Source organism: Coffea eugenioides, unplaced genomic scaffold, assembly GCF_003713205.1.
Source record: "Coffea eugenioides isolate CCC68of unplaced genomic scaffold, Ceug_1.0 ScVebR1_2866;HRSCAF=3976, whole genome shotgun sequence".
NCBI classification, from domain to species: Eukaryota; Viridiplantae; Streptophyta; class Magnoliopsida; order Gentianales; family Rubiaceae; genus Coffea; species Coffea eugenioides.
In genome coordinates this window covers 6,682-20,532 of record NW_020863392.1, presented here as the reverse complement: position 1 = coordinate 20,532, position 13,851 = coordinate 6,682, and the positions used below count along the sequence as shown (strand labels likewise).

Below are 13,851 nucleotides of genomic sequence, written 5' to 3'. Positions count from 1 at the left end.
CCGATTTCTTTAATTCTATTATTACTCCCTAACTTTTGTAATTTAGCCCCATATGTAATTCACCAATTTCATTAATTTTACTATGGCACTCTAACTTTTGCAATTTAACCCCCATATGTAATACACCAATTTTATTATTTCTATTATGGCACCCTAGCTTTTACAATTTAGCCCCTATTTTTTATTAGGAAATTGCGAATGGTATCTTGATAAACTATGCATAAATATTTTATAATTTTCTCAAACTTAAGTAATAATTTGTTATAAACTCTAAAGATATATCTTTCATTACAATAGTTATAAGGCAGCCAGGTCTTTTTATCAATGGAATAAGAAATTTATGCCAGATTTATCCTTTGTACTACGTGCCAAGTAGTATTAGCAAAGGAATAACAAAGTACTACAAAGTAATTAACAAAATAGCCTTCAGGGAGTGTAGTTTATGGGCAAATGAGCATTATCTATTCAAAGTACCAACTTTTTATGGGCATTTTACTCTCAAACATATAATTTATGATAAATTTATAAATGTTTGTAAGTAAAATTCAAAAAGTGTTACACTGATTTCTTACGAAACGAAAACTGGCAGGTTATCTTTTCAACATAAATTAAATTTTTTTAAAAAAAAGAAATGGCCCATAAAGTACCAACTCTTTGTGGGTTTCCTCCATTACATGAACAAATATTCTGCTCTTTATGGGCATTTCACTCTGAATCATTTAATTTATGTTAAATACATAAATGTTTGTAAGTAAAATTCAAAAAGTGTTGCACTAATATTTTTATGAAAGGGAAACTGGTAGGTTTTGTATTTAACATAAATTAAATATGTGAAAGCAAAAAAAAGAAAGAAATTACCCATAAATCTATGTCTTGCAAATCTATACTAGTAAAATAGTTTCAAACAAAATTAAACATTAAAATAAACTGTAATTTATACACATTAAAATATCTGTAATTTATACACATTTTGCAACTACTACTTTGTGTTTTCTCTGTAATGAATTTTTTAACTATTGAGAACTTAAGTTTTGTCATGCAAATCTATACTAGTACAATAGTTTTAAACAAAATTAAACATTAAAATAAATGTTTGAAAAAGAACAAAAGTACATTTATCACTTGCAGTAATGTAACAAAATTTTCTCAACCATTATCAATATTTTCACAAAAGTATTAAAAACTAGCAATTGACAATATTAAAAAATAGCAATTTAATTAGTGACGACTTTTCTTGTCATTATAATCTTGAATAAATTAGTGATAACATTATGTCATCACTAAATTTTCTTTGATTTTGACTTAACAATAATGTCTTATTAATAGCATTTGATTATTTTTAATGAAAGTCTGTTATAACCATAGAATTTGACTTTCGTTATTTTCAATTAATGATGTACTTTAGTGCTGCAATTATAAAAAATTGCAGGGCTAAAATATTTACAAATTATAAAAGTATATTTTCACTTATATGTAATTAACAAATTTTGCCACCTATATTGATGAAAATTTGTGTTTTTGTACTAAAAAATAAAGAATAATATTATAGCAATAAAATCTATGCTTCAAACCAAATTAAAAATAAAAAAAGCATGATGATTGGTCTCAAATGTTGGGAAAATGATTATTTTTATTGAAACTATGTTATAACCATATAATTTGAGTTTAATTATTTTCAATTACAAGATGTTCTTTAGTGCTGCAATTATAAGAAATTAGTATAAAATATTAGCAAATTATAAAAGTACATTTTCAATTATATGAAATTAACAATTTTTGCCACCTATGTTGATGAAAATTTTTATTTTTTGCTAAAAAATACAGAATAATACTATAGCATTAAAATCTATGGTTCAAACCATATTACAAATCTAGAAAAAAACATGATTTTTGGTATCAAATGGAGGGAAAATGAGTGAAGTCAAAATTTTGATCAAATCATAGTGAAAGTGTCGCGCAACAAAAACAATATCCAAAGCAAAGCAAAGACCAAAGCAGCGGAACACATTCTGAAAACAAAAGCAACGGAACACTTGGTCTGACTTAAAGCAACGGAACACTTGAGACAAACTTTCACCGAGCTGAAGTAAACAAAAGCTTCCGCAAAACAGAGCACTAAGCACCAAAACAGAGCTTCCGCACTAAGCACCAAAACGGAGCTTCCGCACGGCCTGATACTTTCACCCACACAACAAATCCGTTCTCTGGCTTCTCACTAGCATCACCATGGCTGTCCAGCATTAAAGTACAAGGTTTTCATTGGAAAGGTTCATTTTTCTCTCTCCTATACATTTTCCCCAATTTTTCCAAATCCCTAATATGTAAGATCCTTTTTGTTATCGCTACTGAGTCGCCTGGATTAAGCTGTGTAGCTACTTGTTTTAGCTTCAATATTTCGGGTTATCTGACCACGGGTTAGGGTAGTTTAGGATGGTCCGAGGAGCCAGTGCTCCTTATTTTCTGGAATGCATTAAAGAGGGAGGAGACAGAATTGTTGAAAATTGGAATGGAAGCCTATGTTAGGCATTCCGAGAGAAGGGATCGAGTTTTGTTTAAATAACTAGCCAATTAGGTGAGTAGTTCAAGGTTATTTCATTGACAGTGCAATTAATTTTTGTAGGCTTACCCAGTAAGCGAAGTTTTGAGCTTCCATGGTTTTGGTTTGCTGTCGTTGGAAATACTGATATATTAAATTTTTGTGGCCCTATTGCTAATTACGTAATACATGTCTTGGTTGAGAGTTAGGTGTAACTGTGACCAAAATCTTTTTCGTTTTCTTGGGTATATATCCCCTTATCCGATAAGGTTGCCATGAAAGGGGACAGAAATTGAGGGAATGGACGAAGGAATCATTTATGTCCACTGCCCAGTTCTTGTGAATTAGCAGCAACCAAGACTCTAGTCTCAGTGGGTCTATTTTGTCTAATATTTTCAGTTGCATTGCAATAAATTCTGGTATTGTTTTTTTAAAAAGAAAATTCTGGTTTTTGTATATAGGGATCGAAGGGTTAAATTAACACCCTATATCTGAAATCTGCACTTTTGATGGCTTAATAAGTAGCATAGTTATATTGATTATGTACAGCATTAATCCTCCGAAGTGGAGCATAAGCTATGGATTTAGTTGACAAATTGATAAAGTCAAATCGGTCATATTTTATTCAAGTATAATTCTCAGAAGTATGCATGTTAAACAGTGTATATATTTATTCTTTTCCCAAAAATACCAGTTAGGATGATCAAGAAAAAAAATGAACCAGCAATCTAATTTTTGTTCTTTTCTAAAAATCACTGAAGAAATAGATAAGCTAACAATCTAATTTTTCTACAATAAGTTTAACGTTTTGCTTTTGAATAAATGGCCCTCGTTTGATTACTCTAACATTTAAGTGGCACTAGACTATTAAACCACTCTATGGAGATATTAGATATACATATTCTACAATATTTTTAATCCAGGCTGTCCTACATATTATCACATCACTAAATGACTTTCTGATCTTAGCCGGTGACCACAATTTCATTTAGCTATGGTTTGTTTTTCAATTTACTTGACCGAGCTCAGGTAGGACATTAGGAACTGTGATGAGTCAATTCAGGCTAATTGTAAAGCGCATAGCCATCAGTGGAAGCTTTAAGGACTTTCACTAACCTAGAATTGGATGTTCTCATATTTAGTTCAAAGTCACGTATTCCTTAAAAGATATGAGCAATTTGAAAACCTGTCTTTCTTGTTAGTAAACTGATTATGCTCAAAGTGCCCTTTTTCCTCAAGATACTCCAGATTCTAAGTTTGTTAAAAGGAGATGCTAAATTTATCTTTAATGGATGTTAAAGATGCTGGTGGAGAAGGTCTATGCCTTGTATTCAAGTCCTTACAGATGCATGCCTTTTTTCCTTTTTGCCCCCTCTTCTCTTTTTGCGAGACTTTTCTGCTGCCAATAGAGTGGTGCACAGAAGCTAGAAGTACCTGTTCAGTGGTATGCAGTTGTCATTGTGCATTGCCCTTGCTTCTATTTTTCGTTTTTTTTCCCCTCCCCTGTAACGTTTTCTTTGACCTTGAAATCCCATGTATTCTATGCATTACTGAACACTTACAATCTTCATGGTCAAAATTTGTATATGTTACGAGGTTTGATTGTACAAAAATAGAGCATATGAGTTTTGACTGCATGCTCTTTTTTTGCCGTGCAAAAAAGATTGATCTTATATGGCTCTGTAAGTATAATGGGAGTAGATTGGTCAGTATGTGAGGAACTAAAGCAGAGAATTAGATAAGGAAGAACTGGAACTAAATCATTTTGTAAGATTTTAAAAGGCTTGTATGGCAGATTACAGTTATCAATAAGTTGGAAGCTTCATACAGGGAGACTTAGTTATATTATATAAAAGCTCCTTGTTCTGGTTTGATTAGAGAATCTTTTGGTCCTATAGTTGTTTGCTGGTTTATTCCTTCATCAGTGGTTAATTGAATAGGTTACTGTGGGTTATAATATCTGAATACAATTCTTAAGATATTGACAGTGTATCTGTTTGCATTAATTCTTGGTTGTCTATTATAACAGGTTGAAATTGCTAAGGCCTATGAAAAAGGTGGAGCAGCATGCCTCAGTGTATTAACAGACTAGAAATACTTTCAAGTAAGGATTTAAACTCTTCAGTCATTTGGTGACTTTTTTCTTCAGGGTCATATAAGCCTGTCTCTGCAAGTCAATGTATTTGTTTTTAAGTTAATTCTTACTGCTAATTATCATCACTACTTTTTTGTTTCTGTGCTCCATAAAATAAGGGAGGCTTTGAGAATTTGGAGAAGATAAGGAATTCAGGAGTGAAGGTATTTTTTTTCTTCTTGATGCATATTTCTGCTGAATATTAGCTCGAAGTATTATTTTTGAAAGTGATTGCTGAAACAATTTACATGTGCAGTGCCCTCTGTTATGCAAAGAGTTTGTTATAGACGCTTGGCAAATATACTATGCTCGCACAAAAGGCGCAGATGCAATCCTGTTAATTGCTGCTGTTTTACCAGATCTTGATATCAAATACATGACTAAGATCTGCAAATTGCTTGGTTTAACACCACTCGTGGAGGTATGGTTATTGTTTTCTTCTTTCTTTCCTTTTGCTGTCTTAACAATTAATAGAACTCAATTCCCTCCTCACTTTTAGTGTTAGATTTAGGACGTTTAAGTCAGGGTAATTTTCATTTTCTTGTTTGTGATTTGTACAAAAATCGGAATATCAACAAAAATCTGTAATGATATCTCAAGTTTGTTTTTCGTCTTCTTCATGAAGAAAAAATTTCTTTTTTAAACATATGTAGGTTAGTGGTCCTTCTGTTCTCATGAAGGCTGTCTAATAATTATCTTGGTACTTTACTTGAAGCAATTTTGGTTTTATTTTTTCCTGATTTTGGTTTTATTTTGTTTTTCTTGTCAAGTAAAACGTTTGAAGTATCAATGATTTTGACCTTTGTTTGTCATATCTCATTTTTTAGGTACATGATGAGAGGGAGATGGATCGTGTTCTTGGGATTGATGGGATTGAACTTATTGGAATAAACAACCGTAACCTCGGTATGTTTCTAAAGAAAATTCTATATCGATCATTTAAATCTTCTCCTTCTTGATTGTGCATTTAAAGTTTGATACCTTGATATTTTGATTCTGAAGCTGCTATCAAGTTTACATTCGATTGTAGCTGTATTTGGACAAAAATTAGTTCCTTGTATTCTTACTAACATCGATGAGAAGGCCTAAATATTTTCAAGTAGCTAATCATTTGCTGAAGTGTATATCATTTGCACTGTGATGCTATAAATAATAATACCAACAAATTAATTCTGTTATGACAATCCCCTACTACCCTTTTTTTTTTTAACTTTCTAGGAATTAACTTCTTTGACATACTTCCGCACGGCACCAATTGCTAGATGCCAAAATCTGGTGCTGGATACTCTTCCTAGTTATATCTCATCTTGCTTAGTGCTGATATTCAATATGGTTGCATGATATAACCTTTTTCTCTTAGAATGGTAGTTCGTAAACAGTCAGTCAGGAAAAAATGAGTTAGGTAACAATGGGTAAAGGTGCTCATCTTGAGGATGGGTGAGTGGAAACAAGCTATAAATCCGAAAAGAACAAGGATGAAGATGATAAAAAATGCACAACCTAGAAAAAATGTTAAAAGAGCAATGAGTAGCTTACAGAATCAGTACAAGTCATTTGTTGGAGTCTTGCAAGTTAATTTAGCTTTGTCTATCTGCAGAAACATTTAAGGTTGACATCAGCAATACTAAAAATCTTCTTCAAGGAGAACGTGGGAGAATAATCCGAGAAAGAGGCATAATTGTGAGTATCCTATTTCTGCACTTTTCTCATGCCCTTTAAGATTTCTCCTTCTTTGTTAAATTGTTGACAGAGGCACATGACTGCCTCATTACATATTATTTTGTCTAATCACCAATGTATTCATTTTCCTGTCTTCAAAATCTTTAGGTCGTTGGTGAGTCTGGACTTTTTACACCTGCTGATATTGCATACGTGCAAGAAGCTGGCGTCAAAGCGGTATGTTATGAATGTTTTGTAGGAAAGTTGTCTACTTTTTCTACTTCCACAATCATTTCCCATTCCCTTGAATGTATGAGAAGGGGCAGGAAAAGCTGCAAGCAGGCATCGATTCTAGTTGTAAACAATAATTACTGTGAGAGTCCAATTTAATTGTTCAATAAGTTGAGCTATTTAAAGAAGAAGAAAGAAAATAAAAAAAAACTGTTTTAGAGAGCTCTTTAGTTGAGCTTATGTAGTGTTGTATTTGTATAGATTGGACTGTGATTTCTAACTTCTTGCTGGTGTTGTAATATGTGGGCCCAAATTATATGAGGTTCTTAATGAATTGTAATTTTTGTCTTAATAATCTAAGTCTCATTACTTGTTCTTTATTATTGTACTCCTCCCCTTACCTACTTCTTTTACTCTTTTATGACAGATAAATGCTATTCATACTAGCTTTTGGAAGATATCTATGGTTATGGTTGAAGAATGTTGAAGACAAAATTGCCTTTTGCTCATGGAGTGATTCATTTAGATGTTCTTCAATTTCTTAAACTGTGATTGCTTTTGTAAATGTACCTTATGTACAAATGATATTTTGGACAAATGTTATTTTTGTAGGCATAGTTGGGTAATGTACACTTGAATTTGACATTTGAGAATGCTATATTATTACCATGTAATCTAATGCAAATACTTTTGGTTATCAATCGTTCATGTTTATTTGTATGGTTTGTTTAAAATCAACGATTTAGCAATGATTACAGACCAAATTATGACTATTAAGCTATTGAGAAATTATCTAATGACAAAAAAAAGTTGTCACAAAATAGAAAATAAAAACTCCTTGTCACAACAGAGATTGTCACTAAATCTAAGCTACATTTGTGACGACAATTGTTGTCAGTAAAATAGTTATATACAATGGCTTTCGGTGCTTTTTAGTGACGACTTTAAGTAGAGCATTTTTGACAAAAGATCAAGTCGTTAATAAAACACTTCCGGATTGTCGTCACTAATGACCACTATTTAGTGACGACAATCAGGTCGTCACTAAATTGTTGTCATTAGTTACGACAATCTGGAAGTGTTTTATTGACGACTTGATCTTTTGTCAAAAATGCTTTACTTAAAGTCGTCACTAATGACAACTATTTAGTGACGACATTTTAGGTCGTCACTATTTACTTTTACCGACGGGGATTTAGTGACGACTTTGTGACGATCAAAAAGTCGTCAATAAAAGGTATTTGTGACGATATTTGTATGTTCTGTGATGACTTTGTGTTGTCACTGATGAACAATTTTCTTGTAGTGAAATATCAAGTTCCTGGCTGTTAAAGAAAGAGTGCAGAATGGACAGTTATCGATAGAGCACATCGGGACAAATTCCATGGTTGCGGATCCGCTTACTAAGGGATTGCCACCCAAATTGTTTCATGAGCATACTGCTCATATGGGTGTCGTGTTATTAAATGATGTACAATTTTAGTGGGAGTTTTGTTATTTTGAATGCTCTTATGATATTTTTCAGTTATTAAGGATTTAAAAATATTTTATGCATAAATAAAGTTTAGATTTATTTACACTATAACTTTGGTATGGTTTGATCTCATAAAATTTAAGGTGGACCAGTTGAAAATAGGCATGTTTTGATCACATTACATGAAATTTTCATGCTACACATCCACATCATGATTCATGTCATTCAATTGCATTGATATATTTGACCATTGATGGGTCGAGTTACGAAATTGTAACAAAGGCCGCTTTGATCCTATATTTGTGTAATTGATGGACCGAATTGGTTACAGATACATTGTGATAGTGACAGTAAAGTTGAACTCATACGGTTAATTGCAAAATATAATTATAAGATTACACATATAGTCCAAGTGGGAGATTGGTGGATCCTTAATCCAACATTGGACTTATATGTGAATAATTATATATTGCAAACTGTCAATTAAGGTTAAACCCAATTAAAGTGATCAAATATAGTTTGGGTTTAATGTATCTAATAGGATGTGGGCCCTTTAATATGTAGAAACTTATGAGCTCCTATTTCAATGATGGGCTGAAATAGGGCTCCAAAAGGTAACAGGAATGTTACCTATAAATAGGGTTATGGTCCCCAGGTCACAGGTATCGTTTTAGTTGTCGTATTTTCTAATACCACAAAACAGCCCTTCCCTGATATCCCATCGTCAGGAAAGATACCAGAGAGAAACTAAATGCCTCTCTCAAAGGATTGGTGAATACCTGTTGACCTGGAAAGCCATCCTAAATATCTAAGGGATTCAAGTATCAAATTTATCAATATGGATTCAGGTACGCTTCCGCTATTTTACAGTTAATTTATTTCTTAATAATCGCCATACAGATCTTGGGTTTAAAGGTGATGGTTTTCACCGGTGGTTAGATTTAGATAACCACCCTTACGGGCGAAACTTTAAAAATTTGACCCACACATCCGCTAGGAAGCACCGTGCCCAACCGCTGAGCATTCCAGTCACCCTGACCAACAAAATCTGAGACTGCACATTCCTGAAAATTATCCACTTGCCGACATAAAGGCCCCATTCCCAACCAATTATCATGCCAAAAACTAATAGCGCCCCTAGCCAAAACCCACCTGATATGTTGCTCAGCCATCCCTTGGATAGCCACCGTTCGCTTCCAAGTCCAAGAATCACCGGGAGAAGTATCAGCAAAACAAGGATGCAGATTGGGGCAGTTTTTGCAATGCATAAACTCAGCCCACAAAGACTGCCTCATTCGGAAACATCAATATGAAATCTTATGCAGCGGTTATTGAGAATAATCCTCATAGAATATGATAGCCTAATTAAGACCAATAATTTTTTCAATCCCAAATAAGAAGTATGGCAAGAACAATTTTGTATGGTTAGAACAATTTTATTATTTACCTATCAAATTACAGTAATGCAGTTAAACTATACGCAGCTGCATGATGATCAAATTTCAGTATTAGAGCAGTTCATAAAGAAGTAATACTAGTGTTGAAAATTCGCCAAGCTTAGATGTAGTATTATCTTTTTTTTTTGGATAAATTAGATCTAGTATTATCTAGTGACGGATTATGCGGAGAATTAGTCAATTAACATCCTAATTTGTAAACCCACAAATTAAAAATATTTACAGATATTTCACCATTAAGAATAAGTCAACTAACAGCCTAAACTATAAGCCCACAAATTAAAACCATTTACAGATATTTCACCATTACAAGGAAAAAGGATTAAGATACAGAAGGCAATTTTATACATGCAAGTGCGTACATCATTCTTTTAGGTTAAAAAGGAAAATGGAATGGCAAGTGCCTAAATATTATTGTAATTGCCCCAAGAATGAGGGATTCTAAATTCAAATTTCTCCGTTCCTCTTTGCTTCTTAAGTTCCATTGTTTCCCTCGAATTTTTTTTTTTTTGAAATGTCATTGTGATTGCCAAATGATTACACTATCTATATTTAAATACAAGAATGAAATACATTTTCACCGCAGCCTCCAAGTTGGATGCATTCAATCAATTTAAAACAAAGCGTAGGTAGTAGAACTTTTCAGTTCATCTGTTCAATCAATTTTATAATCATACTGTGACTATTGAGAATAATCCTAGTAGATGCATTAATACTTAGTAATATGATATCCCAATTAAGAATAATAAATTTTCAATCCAGATTAAGTACTATAACTAGAATAATGTTTTCTTTTCCTGTCAAGTTACATTTCATGTAATTAATTCATAAACAGCTGTATATATAAGATCAATTAATTTCAGTTTTGAAGCAGTTCAAGACAAAGTAATCCACCTTGTGTTGAAGGTCTACTGCGTCAAGCTTAGATGTGGTAGATGGATTATTCGAAGAATGAGTCAATACAGCCCACAAATTTTTATACTGACATTTGTGCGTTGATTCTACGGCTAACTGCTAATTCAAAGATTTTGATTCCCCTTGTCTGGTTCTTGTCTGAATTTTTCCATCCAATCTTTCAAGAAGATACCATACCACAATTACAAAATTGCTTCAAAGATTCAAGTATATGGAGGAAGAGGAAATTCAACATTTCAGTCATGATGAGCACCCTCTGATCACGATTGAATTGCAGAAAAACAATGATAATGGCGATGGAGATGATAAGAAAGTAGAAATCTACTACGGGTGTCAAAATCAAATTTTGGAGCCCACAGCATATTGTTGCTTCAGCTGCAATTTCTTTCTCCACAAACCATGTGCAGAAATTCCTTTGCAGATTACTCATCCGATGCATCCCCAGCATCCATTAGTGCTCCATAGGGAGCCACCTTATTCTTCTGGTAGTTGTACTTGTGATGCTTGTGGCCAAAAGGGTTGGAAGTTTTTCGCCTACAGTTGTTCCTTGTGCAAATTTGATCTCGATATATCGTGTGCTTCTCAAGACCGGTCAGGCAATATTGATTGAGTCCTCATTATTGATTGCGTTTTATGTTTTTGGTAATTTAATTTGTTGTATTCTTACTTCTTACTAGAATTCATTGTCATTTTTTTCACCTCTTTTTTTTTGGGGCCATTGGGGTAACATAAAGTAAGCGGCCCTAAAAGATCTCTAAATTTCAATTTGCCCCATTTTTATTTCAAATTGCAATATTTAACCCCTCTTTAACTTTTAAATTTGATGAATCCAACATAGTTTGCCAATTATTCGTCAATAACTTTATCTGAACTGGTCTTTGTTACCGATGTTAGTACCCGGGTCAAATTTACTTATACTGGCTTCACCCCTATTTAAGCTTGACTACCTCCAATAGCTATAGAAATAAGTGCACTTTTTTTATGAGATTTTTTAATGAAAAAAAAGTTAATAAAGATGTTAATTTCAAATTTCATTTTTTGGCAGCACGTTCTAGTTTAATTTTTTCGTACTAGTTTAATTGACATAAATGGCAGAAAATTCACGAAATGAAGGGCACTTGAATCACATTAGAAGTTAAAGGGGGTTAATTATGTGATGTAGTCAAAAGAATAAGGGATGCAAATTGGCATAAGGAGAAAGTTGAGGGCTTAAACTGTATTTTACCCTTATTTATTCATTAACTATTCGTGCCCGTATTTATCTATTTATTCATTATGTTATGTGTTCTTTTTTCTTTTCTCTTTTATTTGGTGGCCCTTTTCCCTAAAAAGATAAAAGTGGCATCATATCATTCTGATTTTTGAATTTTCTTTTCTTGTAGGTTTGCTAGAGAAGGACAATCAGATTTCGGAGATCCAGGCAGACATTTGGTCAAACTGCCCTCCAATGGTGCAGCCCAAAACTTGATCAAACTTTCTCTTCTTCACTGCAGCATTACTAGCAGTCTCAGAAAAATTAATACCGAAGAAAAGATAGTAGTATCTACGCACAATCACCCACTTGTTCCATCCAAGATGATGCTAACCAAGCATGAGATTAATAGTGCTACTGCTGATCAAGAAGAAGCAATACTATCAATTTGTGACTGGTGTATTGAGCCTATTCTCTTGTTTGATCCTCACTATGCTTGCGCCGAGGGCGATTACTTTCTCCATAAGACTTGTTATCAATTCCCTGATGAACTACAAACCCCAAAACATCCCAAGCATTTGCTTACACCGATGACAGTATTGGCTGTTGCTGGCAACTTTAGGTGTCATGCCTGTCTAAAGGAGGGAAGTTGTCTCTACTATGAATGCAAATCCTGTAAATTCTACATTTGTATCAAGTGCGTGAGTGCGAGCTTGACATCAGCTGTTTTGCACAATTCTCATAAGCATCTCTTAACTCAGGTTGAAAACACAAATCGGATAACGTGCAATGCCTGTGGCTTTGACAGAGGTAGTTTTGGATTTAGTTGTGAAGATTGCCATTTTTATTTGGACTACGAGTGTGCCCTGATGCCACCTACAACCAAACAGAAATGGGACGAGCATATGCTCGTGTTATCTTATCCTCCTTTTGTTGAACATCCAGATGAATTTTGCTGTGTGATCTGTGACCTCCAAATGAATCCCAATGAATGGATGTACCACTGTCATGAATGTGACCAATCGTTTCATCCTTGGTGCATTCCCCAGATTCATCAAAATACCAAGTTTGGGCGTGCCATGTATGTAGATGAGCACTCTCACCCTCTCACCCATATTCCCGAGGCATATGACGATGCAATCTGCCATGGCTGTGATAATAGTTTTGATGATGGGGAAGAGGCTTTTCAATGCACAGAGTGCAGCTATTGTCTCCGTGCAGATTGTGCTTGCAAAAGGGAAGTTCTAGATCCTTGAGTACAATAATAGCTATTGATAACTCAACAGAACACTGTGTAATTGAGCTTTATATGCAATGTGATGCATAGATTTTTTGGTCCAATACTGATTTACGCTTCTCTTTGGGGAAACTTGATGCATTTTGGGGGCTGGACTTGTTCATCTCATTTTGGGGGCTGGACTTGTACAGGCCTTGTTGATGAATCACTCGATTTTCATTCAACAATTGGAAACCATTAAACATTGAACAGTTCAGCAACTTGATAATAGAACACATGAATTCATGATCGTTTTTATTCTATTCAAAATTATCTTATCAAGCAGAGTCAAACAGAGAATGGAAACTCATCTGTTTATTACTATTATTCTATTAATTGAAGCATTTAAACAAATTAAGTAGAAAAAATACTTGTAAATATTCTTTGGGTTCCTCTGAGCAGTTCTGTTCAAGTCCTTGTTAGGTGACTTCTTAGTTCTTGCAAATATTCTCTTGAAACATGATGGCCGTGGCATACAAGAACGTTGCCATAACACTGGAAAACTGGATAGTTGCAGCAGTTCCCGTTGACTGCGCAGGCCTGAGGAAGCTTGCAGCCATGGTTTGCCATCATGGGTCGCTCGGTTGCTCCACATCCATCGCGACATATCGGTTGAATATCAGGTGATACGCACATTATAACACATGAAATATTCCCAAAATTTTGAAAAAATTACTAAAATTAGAAAATATCAAAAAATACACAATTTAAAAAATATCCAAGTTGACTCGAATATATCAGCCAATATCATACATCACGGATTCGAATCGGCCAATATCGGCCGATTCAGAGCGAGTCGTCGCGGATATGGTAATATCAGCAATTCGGGGATCGGTATCATGTCGATCCCATTCGTTCCAATTACGATTCGGCTGATACGTATCGGTATCGGCCGATATGGCGAACCATGCTTGCAGCAGGACTGATAGTAGCTAGAGTTGTATTAGATATAGGAATACTCTTGCAACTTCCATAAG

General features: G+C 34.0%; 2 protein-coding genes and 1 long non-coding RNA gene across 3 annotated transcripts; all 3 read left to right on the top strand.

Annotated features, from left to right (window-relative positions):
- Positions 1 to 2,124: 2,124 nt before the first annotated feature.
- On the top strand, positions 2,125 to 5,078 carry LOC113757253. The gene is made up of 4 exons (XR_003466234.1): positions 2,125 to 2,267; positions 4,566 to 4,640; positions 4,790 to 4,834; positions 4,927 to 5,078. It is a non-coding gene; the product is annotated as an uncharacterized LOC113757253 (long non-coding RNA).
- Positions 5,079 to 5,501: 423 nt separating this feature from the next.
- Positions 5,502 to 7,023, top strand: LOC113757251 (indole-3-glycerol phosphate synthase, chloroplastic-like; the record flags this gene model as incomplete). Its single annotated transcript, XM_027300624.1, has 4 exons — positions 5,502 to 5,576; positions 6,268 to 6,350; positions 6,498 to 6,566; positions 6,988 to 7,023. Coding segments are annotated over exons 1-4 (249 nt in total), but the record flags the coding sequence as incomplete, so codon positions are not given.
- A 3,594-nt stretch (positions 7,024 to 10,617) lies between these two features.
- LOC113757250 lies at positions 10,618 to 12,854 on the top strand. The gene is made up of 2 exons (XM_027300623.1): positions 10,618 to 10,997; positions 11,789 to 12,854. The coding sequence occupies exons 1-2, from the start codon at positions 10,618 to 10,620 to the stop codon at positions 12,852 to 12,854; spliced, it is 1,446 nt and encodes a 481-aa protein (XP_027156424.1).
- Positions 12,855 to 13,851: the final 997 nt, after the last annotated feature.

Coding starts and splice junctions, on each gene's coding strand:
- LOC113757250 (XM_027300623.1), top strand. CDS start 10,618: ATGGAGGAAGAGGAAATTCAACATTTCAGTCATGATGAGCACCCTCTG. Junction 10,998..11,788: donor TCGTGTGCTTCTCAAGACCG/GTCAGGCAATAT, acceptor CTTTTCTTGTAG/GTTTGCTAGAGAAGGACAAT.